General features: G+C 33.4%; 1 protein-coding gene across 1 annotated transcript; it reads right to left on the bottom strand.

Annotated features, from left to right (window-relative positions):
• Nucleotides 1-374: 374 nt before the first annotated feature.
• Nucleotides 375-1,595, bottom strand: LOC107910440 (U-box domain-containing protein 29). Its single transcript, XM_016838276.2, has one exon. The coding sequence runs from the start codon at nt 1,593-1,595 to the stop codon at nt 375-377; it is 1,221 nt and encodes a 406-aa protein (XP_016693765.2).
• Between the last annotated feature and the right edge of the window lie 20,895 nt (nt 1,596-22,490).

Raw genomic sequence — 22,490 nt, 5'->3', positions numbered from 1 at the left:
TAATCTTAGTTCAATAATCATTTGTAAATTTATTCAGTAGTTTATTATGTTTTAGTTCAATAGCCATTAATTTTTTAATAAATTCAAATCAATTAAATAAAATTTTATTTTAAATTTAAAAATTAAGTGGAATAAAATTTAAAAAAGCGGGTCCAAAACCAAGTGACAGGTCAAATGTGATGGTTGAATGGTACAGCCTGTGAACTCAAGTGAGGTTCGCCTACCTGTTGAAAGCTCCCATAGGAAGGGAAGATGGGAATTCCAGGAATAATGTTTCTAACAAAAACAAAACATAGAATCGTGTTTCCTTTGAACTAAGTGGTAACTACATGAATCTTGTGTGTAAATTTATGTCCAAAAATAAAGAATGCTCCTCAACAAGGTCTAATATGTGTAGTTTTGGTTTCATAACTGCCTAAACACCAATCTTTACATACAGCTCTTAGAGCCTTAACCAAATCCCTGCACATCATCTTCACATTCCCTTCCCCTTCTCTTTGCATTATTACTAATATCTTCGTCACCCCATTCCCTTTTACCACCGCTTCTTTCACTTTCTCCTCTTTGTTCAAGCAACACGTGCTCCACAACACCGTTACGGCGTCCTCCGTCCCCCTTTTCGACACCTTCAACAGCTTTTCTACGATCGCCGCCGCGCATTTTGGCTCGGAACTGATTGCTGACCTCCCTTCGCTGCAAGTGCTAAGCCTTGCTAACAACTTCAACGACTTTTCGGTGAGCGAGTTTGATAGGATTTCAACGATGCCGTTTTCGATGAGGCGGGACCTGATGGAGCGCGTTATTGAAATGGTGGTTAAAATGGAAGTAACGGCGTCGTTTAAGGATCCGTTGTTGTTTGTTTTCAGGAGCTGGAGAAGGATGGATATAAGGTCTTGTGAGTCGGAGATCCTGCGTTTGGATTCCGAGTCAAGTGCTAGTGAGTCCAGAACTCGGACTGACTTGATCTTCGAGTTCAGGCTTCCGTGTTGAAGAATTAAAACGATTGCCGATAAAAATTTACTTTCCTGATTGCTTTTCAGGATTAATTTGTTTAACCCTTCTGTGACTCCATTTTCGCTCAAAATCAAATCCAAAATCCTAACCGCCGTTTCCAAAGCTTTGATTTCCACACATTTCCTTTTCAAAACTCCGGCGATTACCTCAACGAAACCGTCGAATCTAGCTACAAATTTCCGGTTCTCTTCGCAACAGCTTACGAACTCGGCAACCTTAGACAAAGAATCGTCGCAGCGCTCCCTCTCAACCTTCTCCATCAATAGCTTAGCCTGAACCTCGGAGATCGCAGGAGGCGTCGCCAGAAGAAGCCGCGGAGAGTTAGAGCCTGGCCGGAGAGTAGAAGACTGGATCCAGAGATTAATTAGACGATGGAGAGTAAGGTTAGGGATGAAATCCTTGGAGGGAAGAACCTGCATGGTGGTTGGACAGGTGTCGTGACCAGATTCGAGCCATTTTTGGATGCTGGAACGATCGTAGGTAACGCCCGTACAAAGGCTAACCGGAGATTTCATCACGTCAAGTGAAATTGGACACCGGAAAACGCTGGGTACGGTTATGTACAGTTCCTTCTTCACCATAGTTTTTAAATTTATTAAAAGAAGTTTGTTTTTCGGGAGAAGCTAGGCTTGGGTTTGAATACAAGGGAACAGAGGTTTATATGGAGGGGCCAGAGCAAGTGGTGTAGCGAGACAATGCTCACCGACCACGAACCGGCTACTCGGCTTGCCTCCTTTTGGGTGTAGAATTTGTGAATAATAAATAAATTAAAAGACCAAGTCAAAAGCAATGACGGGCTCTGGCTGTCATTGTGTTCCTCTTGCCCACCACCACTTGCCTCTTGACCCTGCTTATGGACGGCAATTTTAAAATTTTTATTTTAAAACCCCAAGTTTATTTTCCATTTTCTTTCATAACTTTTAAATGTCGATTTTGTTACCTACTATGATATGAAAAATATGTACTTATTTTGAGGTTTGACGAAAAATTCATTAACCCCTAAGATTTATTTTAAATAAAAGGGTAACTTTAGTTTTTTTTTTTATCAATTCTATTAATTTGGTTTAAATTTTCAATCTTTGTATTTAGCAATTTTCATTAAAAATAATAAAGATATAATTAGTTATAAAAAGATTTGAAAATAGTAGAGGAGAGTAAAAGTAAGAAAAATAAATGATTACATATGATTTTATTTAGATGGTTAAAACTAGTGAAATGAAAGGACAGGTAATTCTAATCATTTTGGTTTGGTTAAATAGTGGAAATGAAATGATTAATTATAATATTATAACAACTTCATCATTCATAAAATTATTTAGAAAAGAAAGAAATGACAAAAATTATATGTTTTTATGTCCTAAACTTTTGTCTTGTGCGTAAAAAGAAAATAGAGCTTATTTTCTCTTTCTTAAATTAAATACTCTATCCAAACAAAGGAAGAAAAAAAATATTATTTTCCCTTACTTTTCTTTCCTTCCATTTCTCCTCGAACGAAATGTAGGATAAATCTCTAGTAATACGATTAAGAGAATGTAAGATTCCTTAACACAGATTACCATGTCTTTGTATGTGAGATAATGAGATGTATAGTTAGAACTGTTATTAGTTTGTGAGAATAACCCTCACGTTTTGCTGTCCATTCCCAATTTTGTTGTCCTCAACATCCATGTCTTTGTATGTGAGATAATGAGATGTGTAGTTGGTGATTTTTTATGGGGAACCACCACCATAAATACCAACTAACATAAGATTCCTATAAATACCACTATAAATACCAACTAACATAAGATCCCTAAACACCAAAAAAAACTAAAGCAATTCCATTTCAAAGATAAGGAATTATATACACCATCTAGTGAGGTTTTCAAGTACTTAAGAAGATTTTGACAATTTTCAGCTTTTCGTATAGTTAAATTTTACGTGCTCGTCGGTGGTTTGGCGTGCTTGGCAATGGTGTAACAATATTTGGATTTTGACATTTGGTTCAAATAATAGTTGGAGGTATTTATGTCGATATTTTCCATTATTTTATATTGTAATTTGTTATTTATGCTACCATTTTGTATCAGAGTATGATAAATCTCCGCTTTATCTTGTTTTAAAAGTTTGTAAATTTCTCAAAATAACAATGTCATGTTTCTTTGAATTAATCATTAGATTTTATTAAAGTAAAATTTCTAAAATTAATTATGTTATAAATAATTTAAAGAAAAATTTTAGAAATTTGTTATTTGAATATTTTTTATGTGCCTGAAGTAAATGGTTGTACGTGAATTATCTAGTTATTAATTACATAAGTTTTTAGGTGCATAAAAATTTTAGACTTATTGCATAAGGTATTTAGCAATAAAACTTTAGAATATATGTCTGGGTATTCAAATAATTTTATTTAATTAGAGAATTAGTCACAATATTAGCAATAAAATTATTTATTGTAGTAAGGATCTCATAAGGTTTATAGACATTAGATGTTGCATAATGACTTAGCAACAATCTTGAATAAATTTTAAGAATTAATATCTAGTAAAGTAATTTTCATAACTTTATTTAGTTAAAGACTAGCTACAACATCTTTTGTTAAATAAAATTATTAAAGTTAAAAATCACATTCGGACAACATAGGTATTAAATCCCATTGCATAATTTATTAAGATAAAATTATTAGATGACCTTTTATAGTTACTTACCGGGATTATGAAAATGAATTTAATATTTTTATCAAAAGGATAGTAAATAATTCTATCATAAAATTGATCTAATTGAATTAAAAATTTAGCCTACAGGTAATTTTTATGACACTAGATTCATTATTTACATAATTTGCATTGGTCAATTATGATTTATTTTTGCCTCAAATTTTAAGCATGTATGTCTATTCATTTTGTAGTTTTACAACCTGTGAATATGTTTGATAATAAACTAGACATCCCTAAATTAACTAGTGAGAACTTTAAACTGGAAGGAGAATATTCTTCTCTAGTTAGGGTGCTTGGATATTGACTATGCCACAAGAAAATTTGAGCCACATATTACTAAAACCAACACTTAAGTTGATCTTGCTCTGTATGAAAAATTGGAACGATCTAATCACTTAAGTATCATTGTAACACCCTTAACCCATATCCGTCGCCGAAATGGGGTTACGAGGCATTACCAAACCCGACACAACTTTCGAACTAATACATGTATATACACATAATCATGGTCAAATCTCTTAAACCCAACCGACTTTAAAACATTTCATGACACGGAATTAATATATATTCGAATTCATTTAATACATAAACAAAGTATCAAAATAACACTTCCCTATATAAACCTATGCGCATATCAAAATAAGCAATTTTATTAATTACAATATACATATAAAACGAGCAAGTCAAACCACAACATATGACCATATCACAATCGGTACATTACTATTCTTTAGCCTTTTTGTTCAATGCTTAGCCAAAACATAAATGAAAATATACCATTATAATCATTCAATTATGCGCAAATGTTTATACCCAAACGGACATCAACTTTCCAATAATACGAGTCTAATTTTGCTAAATTACCATACATCATTGTTGATCACATCTTTTAAATCCATAATCTAATACATACACATATGCACAAATATGTCATTTATTAATTTACTATCTTACTAAGCCGTATCCTAGTCATTTTCAAATATAAAACAAACACTTCATTTACATGCCAAGACATCTCATAAAACATAATCATTATATATAAATATATATAATATAGAAAACAAATCTACTAATGCATTACATGCCAAAACCGGACCTATACATATGTATAAATAATATTAATCCTGTAACATATCATAGGTCACTTATAAAACTAATTTAGTAAGCAAGACTCATTATACCAATTATCAATTCTAATTGCAATATGTATATCAATTTAAGTATAATACCATAGCAATAATCCACACTTAACAAATATAAGAAAAATTAACGTTAACATATAACTGGACATTTAGTTCCATGATTTAAACACTACCAAATCACAAGGTAATTTATAGTCATCAATAAGAACTAATTCATCAACTATACCTAATTCTCTTAAATCAAATTATAACAAACCATAATTGCAAATCATGCCAACTTTCAAGACTATATCATCATACATATACCAAATACGCCACACATATATATATATACCATAACCGAAATTTGCTTAAACTTAAGCATCATATCTAGCCATTTTCGCATGGTTTAATATTTACAAATTCAAAACTAACCCAAAACACAAGCTAGCCTATACATGCCATAAGTATAAGGTTCGACTTTTAAAATACCAAATTAGAGATCGATAGTATGTCTGATTACTCTGACGATCCTCGAGCTCGTAACTTGATTCCAAAACTATAAAACAACGAACAAACACACACAGAGTAAGCTTGAATAGCTTAGTAAGTGATAACACTCTAGAATAACGTATTTTTATGTATTAATTATGTATTTATTCTGAGTATGATCTTGCTAATTTGAGCTATTTATGATATTTTTCTCATAGGGACTAAATTTGAGGCAAAAGCAAAATTAAGAGCCAAAAGCATGAATTTAAAGATAAAATAGGCCAATGTGCGACACAAGGAAAAGTTGGTGCCAAAAGTGCAAGCATGGAGGACACAAGGGTTGAAATGCAAAAAGAAGAGATTTTATTCAATCAGACTCTATTTTAATTATATTAGGATAATTAATATTAATATAATTATTAAGGATTATTTAATTTTAGGATTTTATTTTATTTTATTTATCTTCAATTAAATGTATTTATCTTTTGGGAGTTTAAGTGGGATTAGACTATCTTCCCTAGCACTATAAATAGGGGGTGAAGTGACTCAAAAGGGATCTATCTTTTTCTGTAAACACTCTCTCCCCAAAAGTCTAGACTTTTGTTCTTCTCATATTGCCTTTCAATAAAATCTCCATTTTTATTTTATTTATTTTCTTTTCCACCACAACCATGAGACACTAAACTCATCTAGCCGAAAGTTGTCGATATTCCCCAAAAAGGGTTCTTAAGGCTTAGAGTCTGTACTTAGCCTCCTCGCTGAGTATTCATCATTTCTCCGCACTATGGGGCTAACACTTTCGTCCATGTCCCTTAAGAAGTAAGCTTTTCAACGTATGCAAAGGCGGCCGCTTTGTATGTTTTGGGAAGATTGCATAGTCAGTTCGTTAGCTTACTGCGTCAGATGTTGGCGAGCCCAAGAGACAAAATGGCATGAGATTCGCCATTGAGAAGCGTTGATCTAGCATAAGACGAACCCACAAGAGCGATTGTTTGCTAAAGTCAGGTTCCACTAAATCGTAAGTCTAACTCCTTGGAGCTGGTGGTCGTAGGCGTCCTCTTCCACTATAACTGGCTTATTCGGTTTGGGAAGGATCATCTAAAAGCCAAGAATTGAACCCAAGGTGGAACGAGACAACTGGAGGCTGGAACCCCCTATAAGAATTTCCTTTCTCTCAACTCTATTTTTAATTTCTCGAATTTTCGATTCAATATTTTTAATTATGTTTTTATTTTATTTTTCGTATCCAGATCCAAACCTTTAATTATGTTATTTATTTATTTTATTTTTTTCCAAGAACCCAAGTTTTCTTGGGCAAGATTCTGCTTGGGATTTCACAGAACAAGATATTGGCGCCAAAATTTGATGCGGTTGTTAAAAGCGCCAAAAATATCCTATCCCTAATAAATAATGAAAAAGAATAGTAAAAGGGAAGTAGGGTCAAATCCTCAAGGACTGGACTTGCACAATATCTTGTTCCGTGAAATCCCAGGCAGAATATTGCCCAAAAAAACCTGTGCTCCTAGAAAAAATAAAATAAAAAATAACAGAATTAAATGTCTAGATCTAGAAATGAAAAATAAAATAAAAATAGAATTAAGAATATTGAATCAAAAATTCGAGAAATTAAAAATAGAGTTGAGAGAAATGAAATTCTTATGGGGGGTTACAGCCTCCAGTTGTCTCGTTCCATCTTGGGTTCCATCCTCAGCTTTTAGATGATCCTTCCCAAACCGAATAAGCCAGTTATAGTGGAAGAGGACGCCTATGACCACCAGCTCCAAGAATTTAGACTTACAATTTAGTGGAACCTGACTCTAGCCAACAATCGCTTCTGTGGGTTCGTCTTATGCTAGATCAACACTTCTCAATGGCAAATCCTACGTCATTTTGTCTCTTAGGCTCACCAACCTCTGATGTAGTAAGCTAACGAACCGACTGTGCAAACTTCCCAAAACATACAAAGCAGCCGCCTTTGTATATGTTGAAAAGCTTACTTCTTAAGGGACATGGACGGAAGCATCAGCCCCGTAGTGCGGAGAAATGATGAATACTCGGCGAGGAGGCTAAGTACAGACTTTAAGCCTCAAGAACCCTTTTTGGGGAATACCGACAACTTTCAGCTAGATAGGTTTAGTGGCTCATGGTTGTGGTGGAAAAGAAAATAAATAAAATAAAAATGGAGATTTTATTGAAAGGCAATATGAGAAGAATAAAATCCTAGACTTTTGGGAGAGAGTGTTTACAGAAAAAGATAGATCCCTTTTGAGTCACTTCACCCCCTATTTATAGTGCTAAGGAAGATAGCCTAATCCTACTTAAACTCCTAGAAGATAAATACATTTAATTGAAGATAAATAAAGATAAATAAAATAAAATCCTAAAATTAAACAATCCTTAATAATTATCTTAATATTAATTATCCTAATATAATTAAAATAGAGTCCGATAGAATAAAATCTCTTCTTTTTGCATTTCAACCCTTGTGTCCTCCATGCTTGCACTTTTGGCACCAACTTTTCCTTGTGTTGCACATTAGCCCATTTTATCTCTAAATGCATGCTTTTGGCCTTTAATTTTACTTTTGCCTCAAATTTAGTCCCTATGAGATAAAAGATCATAAATAGCTAAAATTAGTAGGATCATACTCAGAATAAACACATAATTAATACATAAAAATGCGTTATTCTAGAGTGTTATCACTAAGTTATACGAAAATAAATCATTTCAAAGATATCTAATATAATTTAACTAGGTCGAATCAAGTAGCCCTTAATCACATCTACACTTATCAAACTAGCGAATTCATATAACATCAGAAAATATTAGTAATTTAACATCATCTGACCGAATGCACATATACTCATAAGCACACATTACTCTCACTTTTAATATCACAAATACATCATTTAGCCGAATATGAGCATTCATGTAAATACATATAATTCACTTTATATCATGTATAACTTATATCACCATTTCAAATACCAAGCTTACCTTATTTTTTTTATTAACATTGAACTTAACACTTACTTGACCCTTTCAGCTCGATTTCACAATCAATCACAACTTGATAATGCCTTGTAATACCCCCTACTGTATTCGTCGCCGGAATAGGGTATGAGGCATTACCAGATTTTATCAAATTAATTTTCCATTATTACGAGTTAAATACTATTCATTTATCGAAACATGTCATGGCGTCCCTTGGATAGACCTCCAAAGCCCAAAACATACATTGGGAATAAACCGAGACTATATCGAATTCATAAGAATTTTTTTTAAACTCAATATAATCCCTTTATAAATTTCTAACCTTCTCTGCAATTTTAAACCGAAACTAATCCAAACCAACCAATCCATTTCAACATATTTTCAAGATAGATTCAAACATATTTTTAAGATAACCTCATCACATACCAAAACCAACATTTGTTAGCCATACGAATGGCTAACATTATATTCATTTCACATTAACATTTACTTTATTAGCTTATACATGCCATTGATTTCCAAAATAAAGTTTCTTTATATACCGAAATATTGAGGTTGACAGTGTGATACGTCTCTGACTGAATCCGACCTCCGAGCTCTTAACACTACAAAACAGGGGAAAAAGAAACAGGGTAAGCACTTTGTGCGTACTAACTTCATGTAACAAGAATTATACTTACCTAATATTTTCAATACAATGCGATAAACATTCATACACCCATTCAATATATTATTCCCCTATCATGCACAACTCAACATTCAAATTAGTCCAATAATTTCCATGTATCAATAATATATACCATGATTGATGAGCTCATCAATACCATGATTTCCATTCCCTTGTTATTTTTCCATATTTATCACGTTGAATTTCTCGAAATTTCGATGGATTTTTGGGGGTACACTTTAGCATAACGGTCCGGGTCCGTCAATTCATATTCATGTGCGCACATTTCCATTTCAGAGAGCACACTCCCGCGAACCTCATCCTTATAGCGGGATTACCAGTCTAGGCTAAATCCCTTGTAATATAAACTCATAGAGTATTGTCGGGATTACCAGTCCAGGCTAAATCCCCAACAATGATAATTATTCTAATGAGCTTGGAGCTGAATTACCAGTCCAGGCTAAATTCAGACCCTAATTCGGATTACCTGTTCGGGCTAAATCCATTTTCCACATATTCTTCGGGAGGGCTATATCAGGATAGGATCACCCATCAGGGCAAGATCCTTTTTACCGTCAATTCCTTTTCAAAGATCCATCGAATTTTCCTTTCATTCAACTGGGATTTATTTTCTATTTTCATCAAGAATATCAATACTTCATCAATTATAATATAATAAACATCCAAATCATATTCACATCAAGAAAAATATATTTCAAGCATTTAAGAATATAATTCAAGTTACACGAACTTATCTCGATACTTGTTCGTAAACAAAAATCTACTAATCCCAAACCTTTTCTTTTCCTCGATCTAGCTTCGTATTTTAATTTTTTGGATCTAAATAAATAAATATAATCATTAATCTAATACATTCCATGTTCATATGTAACATTCTCTATAATTCCATTATTATTTATAGTGCATTCAAAGCTGTCTCATTGTGCCATAATCACTAAATTATTTATATCTTGAGCTACAGAACTCCAAATTAAGATCCGCTAATTTTTCCCGAAACTAGACTCACATATCTTCTTACCATAAAATTTTAAGAATTTTTGGTTTAGCCAATCAGTAGAGTTTATTCTTTAAAGTTTCCCCTGTTTCACTGCTCGACAGTTCTGACCCCTCTTCACTAAAAATTAATTATCTCATTGTACAGAATTCAGATGATGTTCTCGTTTGGTTCTTTTGAAAATAAACTCATTAAGTATTTTAAACATATAAATTTAAGCCCCTAATTATTTTTCTCCAATTTTTGATGATTTTCCAAAGTCAGAACAGGGGAACCCGAATTCATTCTGACCTTGTCTCACAAAATCTATTATATCTTATGATTTACAATTTCATTGTTTACACCGTTTCTTTTATAAGAAACTAGACTCAATAAAATTTAATTTAATATTTTTTTCATCCTCTAATTCAATTTACACAATTTATGGTGATTTTTCAAAGTTAACCTACTGCTGCTGTCCAAACCGTTTTAGTGCATGATGTTAATTACCATTTTTCCCCTAAGCTTTCAATAAATGATAATTTCATCCCTACTTAATTAACCTCTCAATTGAGTTGATTTTTCTCAATTAACACTTTATTCTATCACTTTAAACTACTTTATAACCTTTGGAAATCAGAATTTTAGCACTAGACTTTGATCCCAAACTTTTTCACAATTAGGTCCTACAAATCAATTTCTATTGAAATTACCTAATAAAATCATCTCATAAACAAATTAAAGCTTCGATTTCATGCTATCTCATCATAAACTTCCAGCACATATTCATAGAAACTTTTAATTTCATTCATAAAATCAAAAACTAATGAATTTAGTAATAGGACCTAGTTGTAAAAGTCTTAGAAACACAAAAATTACAAGAAAAAGGCAAGGATTAACTCACTTGGTACAAAAATTATCAAGTATCAGCTTGAATAAACCCCTAGGATGTTTTTTGGCTGATGATAATGAAGAAAATATGAAGAGAATTCTAGATATTCCAATTTGGTCCTATTTTTATGTTAGTAAAATTTATTATTTTCGCATTTTACCCTTATGTCACAATTCTCCTGATTTTTCTCAGCTTATGCCCAAAATATCTCCTTTTGGGCTTATTTTCAATTTATGTCCCTTCTCATTTAACAATTGAGCTATTTAATCCTTCTAGTAACTTTTACACTCTTTTCAATTTAGTCCTTTTCACTTAATTAACTACCCAAACGTAGAAATTTTCTAACAAATTTTATTACCATATTACTAACATTTCACAAATATTTATAAAAATATTTTTGACTCGATTTTGCGAGATCAAGGTCTCGATACCTTATTTTTACCCAATTTCTTCAATAATTTCCTTTTCTAACTAACCACTAAATCGGTAAAATTCTTCTATCTATATTTTCATATGATTTTTTTTATGATATCAATATTCATGAAAAAATATTAAAATAAATTTATCTTTAAATCAAATTTGTGGCTATGAAACCACTGTTCCGATAACCTTGAATTTAGGCCATTACAACTTTCCCCTCCTTTAAGGATTTTCGTCCTCGAAAATCTTACAGTAAAGAGGTTCGGGTATTGTTTCCTCATTACCTCCTTCAGTTCCCATGTTTCTTCCTCAATCCCGTTCTTTTTCCATAATACTTTCACCAAATTTATCTTTTTATTTCTAAGCTCCTTTATTTCTCGTGCTAATATCTTGACCGGTTCTTCACTGTAAGTCATATGCGGCTAAATCTTCACTTCTGATGGAGATATAACATGTGAATGATCTGATCAATACTGTCGTAGCATAGACACATGAAAAACATTATGAATTCTATCGAGTTCCGGTGGTAATGCCAATCGATAAGCGACCGGTCCAATTCTTTCTATGATTTCATACGACCCGATAAATCTTGGACTCAATTTACCCTTTCGACCGAACCGGAGAACTTTATTCCAAGGAGACACTTTTAGGAATACCTTATCACCCACCTAAAATTCAATCTCTTTTCGTTTAAGATCAGCATATGACTTCTGACGGTCGGAAGCTACTTCCAATGATCGGAAGCTGCTTTTAGACTATCCCGAATCACTTTTACTTTTTCTTCTGTTTCTCAGATCAAATCAACCCCATGTATCTTCTTTTCACTGAGCTCTGTCCAATATAACGCTGTTCTACATTTTCTACCATACAAAGCTTCATACGAAGCCATTTTAATACTGGACTGATAACTATTATTGTAAGCAAATTCAATCAAAGGTAGATACTTCTCCCAATTACCTTCAAACTCTAATATTCAACATCGGAGCATATCTTTCAGTACCTGAATTACACGCTCAGATTGGCCATCTGTCTGCGGATGAAATGCAGTGCTGAAATGCAATTGAGTACCCAAGGCTTCTTGCAATTTGTCCTAGAAACGAGATGTAAAACGGGAATCTCTATCAGAGATAATAGAGATTGGCACACCATGTAGCCTGAAAATCTCAGATATATACAGTTCAGCCACATTATCTAGAGAATAATCTATACGTACCGGGATAAAATATGCTGATTTTGTTAATCGATCAACGAGCACCCAAATGGCATCTTTCTTCTTTGGTGACAATGGTAATCCCAACACAAAATCTATAGTAATACTTTCCCATTTCCATTCCGGTATAGTAATTGGATGGAGCAATCCTGAAGGTACCTGATGTTCTACTTTGACTTGTTGACATATCAGACATCTTGATACAAACTCAGAAATATTATGTTTCATACTTGGCCACCAGTACATTTTTTTCAAATCATTATACATTTTATTACCTCCCGGATGTACGGACATAATACCACTGTGTGCCTCGTGTAAAATCTTCTATACATGCTCTGAATTTTTTGGTACATATACTCTGCCTCTGAATAATAAACAACTATCAGTCCCAAACTAAAATTCTAAATCATTACCTGACTCACATTGTACCCGTTTAGCCTGTAGCTTCTCATCATTTTTCTGAGCTTCATATATTAGTTGTAGAAATGTCGGTTTAACTCTCAACTCAGCTACGACTGAACCATCATCAACCAAAGACAATCGGGCATTCATAGCTCACAAAGCAAACAAAGATTTTCGACTTAAAGCATCAGCAAAAACATTAGCCTTACCCGGATGGTAATCAATAATCAAATCATAGTCCTTTATCAATTCAAGCCACCTACGCTGTCTCAAATTCAGATCTTTCTGTGTCATTAGATATTTCAAACTTTTATGATCAGTATAAATATGACATTTCTCACCATACAAGTAATGCCGCCATATTTTTAATGCAAATACAATGGCAGCTAATTCAAGATCATGCACTGAGTAATTTCTTTCATTTGTCTTAAGTTGTCTCGAAGCATAGACTATAACTTTACCTTCTTGCATCAAGACACAACCTAAACCATTTAATGATGCATCAGTATAAATAATAAATTCTTTACCCGGTTCAGGCTGTACCAACATAGGTGCTTTCGTTAACAAATCTTTCAATCGATCGAAACTCTGCTGGCATTCATCAGACCACTCGAATTTAACATCTTTCTATAATAAACGGGTCATCGAAAAAGCTATCATAGAGAACCCCTGTACAAATCTCCGATAATAACAAGTTAAACCCAAGAAACTTCTAACTTCGGATACATTTTTCGGTAGACTCCAATTGACAATTGCTGAGACTTTACTCGGATCTACCCTGATACCTTCTGTGGATACAATATGTCCGAGAAAACCCACTTCTCGAAGCCAAAATTCACATTTACTGAATTTAGCATATAACTGCTTCTCTCGCTGAATTTACAACACAATTCTCAAATGTCCTGCATGCTCATTTTCATCTCGGGAATAGACCAAGATATCGACAATAAAAACTACCACGAACCTGTCTAAATACGATCTAAATATCTGATTCATCAGGTCCATAAATACTGTAGGTGCATTAGTCAGCCTAAACGGCATAACTAGAAACTCAAAATGCCCATACCTAGTTCTAAAAGATGTTTTCGGTACATCTGACTCTTTTACCCGTAATAGATAGTAGCCCGATCAGATATCAATCTTTGAAAATACAGTGGCACCCTTCAACTAGTCAAACAGATCGTCAATTCGAGGCAATGGGTACTTATTCTTTATAGTGACTTTGTTGAGCTGTCGGTAATCATTACATAATCTTAAGGACCCGTCCTTCTTTTTCACAAATAGAACTGGAGCACCCCAAGGTGAATGAATTTGCCGAACAAAACCCCTGTCAACAAGTTCTTGCAACTGTGTCTTTAACTCCTTTAATTCCGTAGGAGCCATATGATACAGAGCTATGGAGATTGGAGTAGTTCCCGGAATCAGATCTATAGAAAATTCCACTTCTCTTTCTAGTGGCAACCCTGGTAATTCCTCTGGAAACATATCGAAAAATTCACATACAAATGGCACTGCCTGTGTCTTTGACTCAGATACCTTAGAGTCTAACACATATGCCAAATAAGCATCATACCCTTTTCTGACACACCTCTGAGCTGTCATAACCGAAATCACATTAGATAATTCCTCTGTCTGATCAGATTTAACCCAAAGTAATTATCCATTCTGACACTTCAGCATAATATATTTCTGTCTGCAGTTTACTACTGCATTATGTTGAGTTAGCCAATCCATACCCAATATCACATTGAACTCATCAAAAGGCAATAACATCAAGTCAACTGGAAAACAAATACTTTTTACCATCATTACACAATTTTTACAAACTTTATCCACTATCACAAACTGGCTCAGGGGGTTCGAGACTTTAACCACAAATTCAGTAGGTTCAACAGATAAATTTTTAACACATACTAATTTTGTGCATATGTATGAATGTGTAGAGCCAAGATCAATCAATAAAGTAATGTCAGTATCAAGTAAAGAAAATCTACCAGTAATAACATCGGGTGCTGAGGCATCTTTTCTAGCACGGATGGCATATGTCCTAGCAGGTTCTCGCGCCTCAAGCCTGCCTACAGTATCTTTTGTAGCTCATCGACTACCACTGACATTACCAGAAGGTCGAGGTGGTCTACCCCTCGAAACTAGATTACTCGGCTTTGACATCTGTTCAATTTCTTTTTCACCCCTTTCTGGACAATCTCTGAGGAAATGATCGAAAAAACCACATCGGTAACAAGCCCCGCTCTTTAATCGAGATTTTCCAAAATGAGTTTTATTACAGTACTGGCATCTCGGCTTAGGGGTACCAACACTGCCAACACTGGTCACTGATGGAGTGGAAGGTCTTGGATTAGTGCGTTGAAAACCTCGCTCTCTACCCGAATACCTAGTAGCTGAGGTAGAGCAATCCTGGAATTTCTTCAATCTTTAAGGTAGAAAACTGAGATTTTCCCATCGGTCTTTTACAAAGAATTCGAGCTTCCCTCCCAACCTGTTTCTTTTCTTTGCTCAGTTCTTCTGCTTGATAAGCTCGCTCTACAAGGGTAGCAAACTCTCGAATTTCAAGAATTCCGATCAATAGCTTAATTTCTTCATTCAACCCTTCTTTGAATCGTTTGCACATTTTGGCTTCTAATTGTACCCATTCCCGAGCATATTTACTCAATCGGACAAATTCTTTTTCATACTCAAGTACTGATCTGTTACCCTGTTTCAGCTCAAGAAATTCTTTTCTCTTCTGATCGAGGAACCTCTGACTGATATATTTCTTTCTAGACTCAGTCTTAAAGAATTCCCATGTAATTTGTTTTTTCGGAACAATTGAAGTTTTAGTAGTCCACCAATGGTAAGTTGTATTTTTAGCAATGATATTGCACATTTCAAACACTCTTCTGGTGTGCAAGATAATTCCTCTAAAACCCGAGTAGTATTTTCTAACCAAAACTCAGCCCGTTCGGGATCATCATCAAGTGCGACTCTGAATTCTTCAGCCCCATATTTTCTTATTTTATCAACTGGAGCTTTTCCTTTTTTGATAGATTCAGTACATGTACCCTGTGGAATCTCGAGAATCGGTGGGGGAGGAGGAGGAGGAGCTTGAGCTTACTGCACTACAGGGTTAGTTTTTCTATACTTAGTAAACCATTCATTCATCATTTGATAGAAGGCCATTTTAGCCACTTCACTTTGGCTCATTCTCTAGTACCTTCTACTACTAGTAGCTTCAAATTCTCTTTGTTCTCAAGCCGGAGCATGACTCCTGGCTTCCTCGGGTTGAGCTCGATCGGCAGCCATTTACTATCAATAATAATTTAAATGGCATGTATAACTAATCTCGTATTTGTTACGTCGGTGTGAGAACCGACTAAACCGTAGCTTTGATACCAACAAATGTAATACCTCCTACCCGTATTCGCAGCCGGAATAAGGTATGAGGCATTACCAAATTTTACAAAATTAACTTTCCATTATTACGAGTTAAATAATATTCATTTTTCGAAACATGTCATGACGTCCCTTGGATGGACCTCCAATGCCCAAAACATACATCAGGAATAAACCGAGACTATATCGAATTCATAAGAATTTTTTTTAAACATCCAAATCATATTCACATCAAGAAAAATATATTTCAAGCATTTAAGAATATAATTCTAGTTACACGAACTTACCTCGATACTTGTTCATAAACAAAAATCTACTAATCCCAAACCTTTTCTTTTCCTCGATCTAGCTTCGTATTTGAATTTTTTGGATCTAAAAAAATAAATTTAATCATTAATCTAATACATTTCATGTTCATATGTAACATTCTCTATAATTCCATTATTATTTATAGTGCATTCAAATCTGTCTCATTGAGTCATAATCACTAAATTATTTATATCTTGAGCTACAGAACTCCAAATTAAGATCCGCTAGTTTTCCCCGAAACTAGGCTCACATATCTTCTTACTATAAAATTTTTAGAATTTTTGGTTTAGCCATAAAATTTTCAGAATTTTTGGTTTAGCCAATAAGTACAGTTTATTCTTTAAAGTTTCCCCTATTTCACTGTTCGACAGTTCTGACCCCTCTTCACTAAAAATTAATTATCTCATTGTACAGAATTCAGATGATGTTCTCGTTTGTTTATTTTGAAAATAGACTCATTAAGTATTTTAAACATATAAATTTAAGCCCCTAATTATTTTTCTCCAATTTTTGATGATTTTCCAAAGTCAGAACAGGGGAACCCGAATTCATTTTGACCTTGTCTCACAAAATCTATTATATCTCATGATTTACAATTTCATTGCTTACACCGTTTCTTTTATAAGAAACCAGACTCAATAAGCTTTATTTTAATATTTTTTTCATCCTCTAATTCAATTTACACAATTTTATGGTGATTTTTCAAAGTTAACCTACTGTTGCTGTCCAAACTGTTTTAGTGCATGGTGTTAATTACCATTTTTCCCTTAAGCTTTCAATAATTGATAATTTCATCCCTGCTCAATTAACCTCTTAATTGACCTGATTTTTCTCAATTAACACTTTATTCTATCACTTTAAACTACTTTATAACCTTTGGAAATTAGAATTTTAGCACTAGACTTTGATCCCAAACTTTTTCACAATTAGGTCCTACAAATCAATTTCTATTGAAATTACCTAATAAAATCATCTCATAAACAAATTAAAGCTTCAATTTCATGCTATTTCATCATAAACTTCCAGCACATATTCATAGAAACTTTCAATTTCATTCATAAAATAAAAAACTAATGAATTTAGTAATAGGACCTAGTTGTAAAAGTCTTAGAAACACAAAAATTATAAGAAAAAGGCAAGGATTAACTCACTTGGTGCAAAAATTATGAAGTACTGGCTTGAATAAACCCCTAGGACGTTTTTTGGCTGATGATAATGAAGAAAATATGAAAAGAATTCTAGATATTCCAATTTGGTCATATTTTTATGTTAGTAAAATTTGTTATTTTCCCATTTTACCCTTATTTCACCAATTCTCCTGATTTTTCTTAGCTTATGCCGCCCAAAATATCTCATTTTGGGCTTATTTGCAATTTATGTCTCTTCTCATTTAACAATTGAGTTATTTAATCCTTCTAGTAACTTTTACACCCTTTTCAATTTACTCTTTTTCACTTAATTAACCACCCAAACGTAGAAATTTTCTAACAAAAATTTAATACCATATTACTAACACTTCATAAATATTTATAAAAATATTTGTGACTTGATTTTACGGGATCGAGGTCTCAATACCTTGTTTTTACTCAATTTCTTCAATAATTTTTTTTCTAACTAACCACTAAATCGATAAAATTCTTCTATCTATATTTTCATACGATTTTCCTATGATATCAATATTCATGCAAAAATATTAAAATAAATTTATCTTTAAATCAAATTTGTGGCTACGAAACCACTGTTCCGATAACCTTGAATTTAGGCCATTACATGCCTGCTGAACCATTCAAAATTGAATAGAATACTCGAATAATCATATTTATCGTATAGTGCCAATGTCCCACACGTGGTTTTACATGTAATCACATAGCGACGCTGCTGTCCCACACAGGGTCTTACTCACAATTACAAATTGATGTCGCTATCCCACACAGGGTCTTACACAATAACACTTATCGGAATTCCTTTAGTTCACTTAGGACTTTCGTATGTTGTATTTCGATCGAATCAAACTTATACATATTATTTCTATATACATATACATATACATTCGGCTATCTCATATTTATATACACATAAATTCAATTCAACATTTCAAATTCAGAATTATTTAAAGTTAACAACATTTATGTGCTTATAGACTTACCTCGGACGAAGACGGATGAACCGGGACGACTTTTCCATCTGTACCGTTGGATTTGGGGAGGCTCTACTATAAATAGAGGCCTCTCCCCTCATTTGTAAATCACAGAAGTTTTGGCAGAGTAATAAGAATTCTTGAGAGTATTTTCTCCAACTCTTCTCTCTTGTGTTCTTGGTATTTTGTGGCTTGTTCTTATATCGTTCTTTGTTCATCTTTGTTTTATCTTTGAGTGGCTTTCGTTTGTGTTAGTTTTCAAAGGGGAATTCTATTGAATCCTCAACTCGTGGGAGTTAGGCTGACTTAGGCGTTTTTGGAAACAAGAGACTACCTAAGGTCGCACGGATTGTGAGGCAGAAATTCCCCTGATCCAATTCCAATTTCCTCTTTTCTTGATCTAAATTTGTATAATTTAAGCTTATTTAATCATATATTCCATCAAATTCATCCATAAACACATAAATAGGTAAATTACACTTTTACCCCTAACATTTCACATTTATTACAAATTAGTCCCTATTTCACAAAATGCAAAATAAACAAAATTTCATTACACAATAGCTTGGTCGAATATTCACTAAGCTCATATAAGTCCATACATTTCATTTATTTCACATTTTAGTCCCTCAATTTATTATTTTTGCAATTTAGCTCTAATTACTCAAAATCATCAAAAATTCAAATACAACATATGTTTATCTACCTCATTTCTTTTATTTTCTAACTTCTAAAACAAAAGTCACAAGCTTTCAACAATGACAAAAATACAAAATCATCACCAAATTCAAAAATTCAAGCATGGGTCGAGTAGTATTCGAAGCAACGATATCAAAACCGTAAAAATTAACAAAAAATGAGCTAAACACATACCTAAATTCAAGCTTCAAAGCGCCAAAACCTTAAACCTTTTCTTTCTCCTTTTCTTTAGCTATATTCGGTCAATAAAAAAATAAATATGAACTAATGCATGTTTTTTTATATTTTATTAATATATTTAATATATTTACAAATTTAACATTTATTATTTAATGTAAAATCATTATAAAATAAACTTATATATGTCCAATTCTTTTAATTATGGAATAATTTCCTTTTAAGGACCCCACACTATAAAGACAATAGCAAATTAACACTTTAATAAATAGTTAGCAACTTTCATGACTTACACAATTAAGTTGTTTTAATAAATCGGACATTCAAACGATAAAATTCCAAACCGAAAATTTGGCATACACAAATTCACACAGTATAAACACCAAAAATAAATTTTAAAATATTTCTCTGGCTCGGATTCGTGGTCTCGAAACCACCGTTTCGAATAGGGTCAAAATCGAGCTGTTACAATCATGTTCATAAAGAGTAAGGTTCTGATTGATGTTTGTGGCTCAATTGAGCATTATGAGAATGTCCAAGAATTATTAAAAACTATTGAAAAATAATTCAAAACTTCACAAAAGTCATTAACTAGCACCCTAATCATGAAGTTCACATCAATGAAGCTCACTACCGTGAAAGGTGTACATGATCATATAAAAAAGATGAGAGATTTAGCAGGTCGACTAAGAGCAGTTGAGGTTGAAATGTCTAAATCTTTCTTGGTGCACTTTATATTGAACACTCTTCCACCTCAGTACGAGAAATTTAAGATCTCCTATAACACACAAGGATAAGTGTTCTATTGATGAGCTTTCGACCACGTGTGATCAGGAAGAGGCTAGACTCATATTGGAGAAGGGAGAGAGTGCATTGTCGATTACTCAAGGAAAGAAGACAGTCCAAGCCAAGCAAAAGGGGAAGGCCAAAATGCAACCCCAAACTGACATAAAGAAAGAGTCCAAGTGTTTTTTCTGTAAAAAGAAGGGACACCTAAAAAAAAGACTGTGTAACGTTTAAGACCTGACTTGAAAATAAAGGTAAATCAATCTCACTTGTTTGATTTGAGTCCTATATGGTTGATGTCAGTTATAACACATGGTGGACTGATTCTGGTTCTACAATTCATATATCAAATTCCTTACAAAGATTAAGAAACCTGAGGGAACCAGTGGAAGCTGAGCGACACATCTATTCAAGAAATAAGATGGAGTCGCATGTGGAAGCAATTGGAACATGCGAATTAGTGCTTAGCAGTGACTTTATTTTAATTTTAGAAAAGAATTTTTATATTCCCAATTTTTCTAGAAATTTAGTTTCTATTTCAAGACTTGCACCTTTTAGGTATTGTTTTAGTTTATAAAACACTAGGTATTATGGAATCAAGAAATGCAAAATCTCTTGCGAATGACTTAATCAGTGGGAGCGATCTGTCTCGAGACACAATTCTTGTAAGTTAACCTTCCGCTTCAAGTGAGATTAGTTATCATACATAACACCTCTCAAGCTCAACCAAGTGTTGAACAACCAATCAATGAAAATCCACAAGCAGGTGAAAACACTCTAGTAGATCAAGCAGTTCAAGAAAATTCAAAAATTATTGAACTATCAGCTAAACAACATGATCCACGAGAAAATGTTGGTTTAATATTGAGAAGATCTACTAGGGAAAGGAAATCAACAATTTCTAATGACTATATTGTGTATCTGTAAGAGTTTGACTATAATATTAAAGCTGAGAATGATCCTGAATCATTTTCACAAGCCATTAGTTGCAAAGAGTCAAAATTGTGGTACAATGCTATTCCATCAAAAATAATGTTGTTTGGGATCTTTTCTCATTTCCTAAAGGTGTAAACACCATTGGATGTAAATGAGTCTTCAAAACAAAAATAGACTTAATATGTAACATGGAAAGACATAAAGCTTGACTCATTGGGAAAGGATTCACTCAGCAAGAAGGGATCGATTATACTGAGACTTTTAGTCTTGTATCTAAGAAAGATTCATTGTGCATTGTGTTAGCATTAGTAGCTCACTTTGACCTTGAGTTGCATCGAATGGATGTGAAAATTGCATTTCTCAATGGTGACCTAAAGGAAGTGGTATACATTAAACAACTTGAATGATTCTCCTCTAGTGAAGGTGAACACTTGGTATGCAAGCTGAAGAAGTCTATATATGGATTGAAACAAGCCTCCCGACAATGGTATTTAAAATTCAATGAAGTAATATCTCCGTTTGGTTTGGTTGAGAATATTATGGATCAATGCATATACCAAAAGGTTAATAGGAGTAAAATATGTTTCCTTATTTTATATGTGGACGGCATTATACTTGCAACAAATGACGGGGACATGGTATATGAGGTGAAACAATTTCTTTCTAAAAATTTTGATATGAAAGATATGGGTGATGCGTCTTATGTCATTGGCATTAAGATTCATCGTGATAGGCATCGCAGTATCTTAAGTTTATCTCAAGAAACCTGCATCAACAAAGTGTTAGAAAGATTTCGAATGAAAGATTATTCACTGAGTGTTGCTCCTGTCATGGAAAGTGATAAGTTTAATTTAAACCAGTGCCCAAAGAAAAAATTTGAGTGGAAGCAGATGAAAAACATTGCATAAGCTTTTGCTGCTGGAAGCTTGATGTATGTTCAAGTCTGCACAAGACCTGACATTGCATTTGCAGTTGGAAGTTGGGAAGATATCAGAGTAATTCAGGTATTGACCACTGAAGAGCTGCAAATAAAGTTTTGAGATATTTTAAATGGACAAAGTACTACATGCTTGTGTACAAACGATCAAACAATTTGGAGGTGATTGGCTACTCCAATTCAGACTTTATCAGTTGTGTTGATTCATGTAAATTAA

This window comes from Gossypium hirsutum, chromosome D02 (assembly GCF_007990345.1).
Source record: "Gossypium hirsutum isolate 1008001.06 chromosome D02, Gossypium_hirsutum_v2.1, whole genome shotgun sequence".
NCBI lineage: Eukaryota > Viridiplantae > Streptophyta > Magnoliopsida > Malvales > Malvaceae > Gossypium > Gossypium hirsutum.
This window is presented reverse-complemented; position numbering and strand designations above follow the sequence as displayed.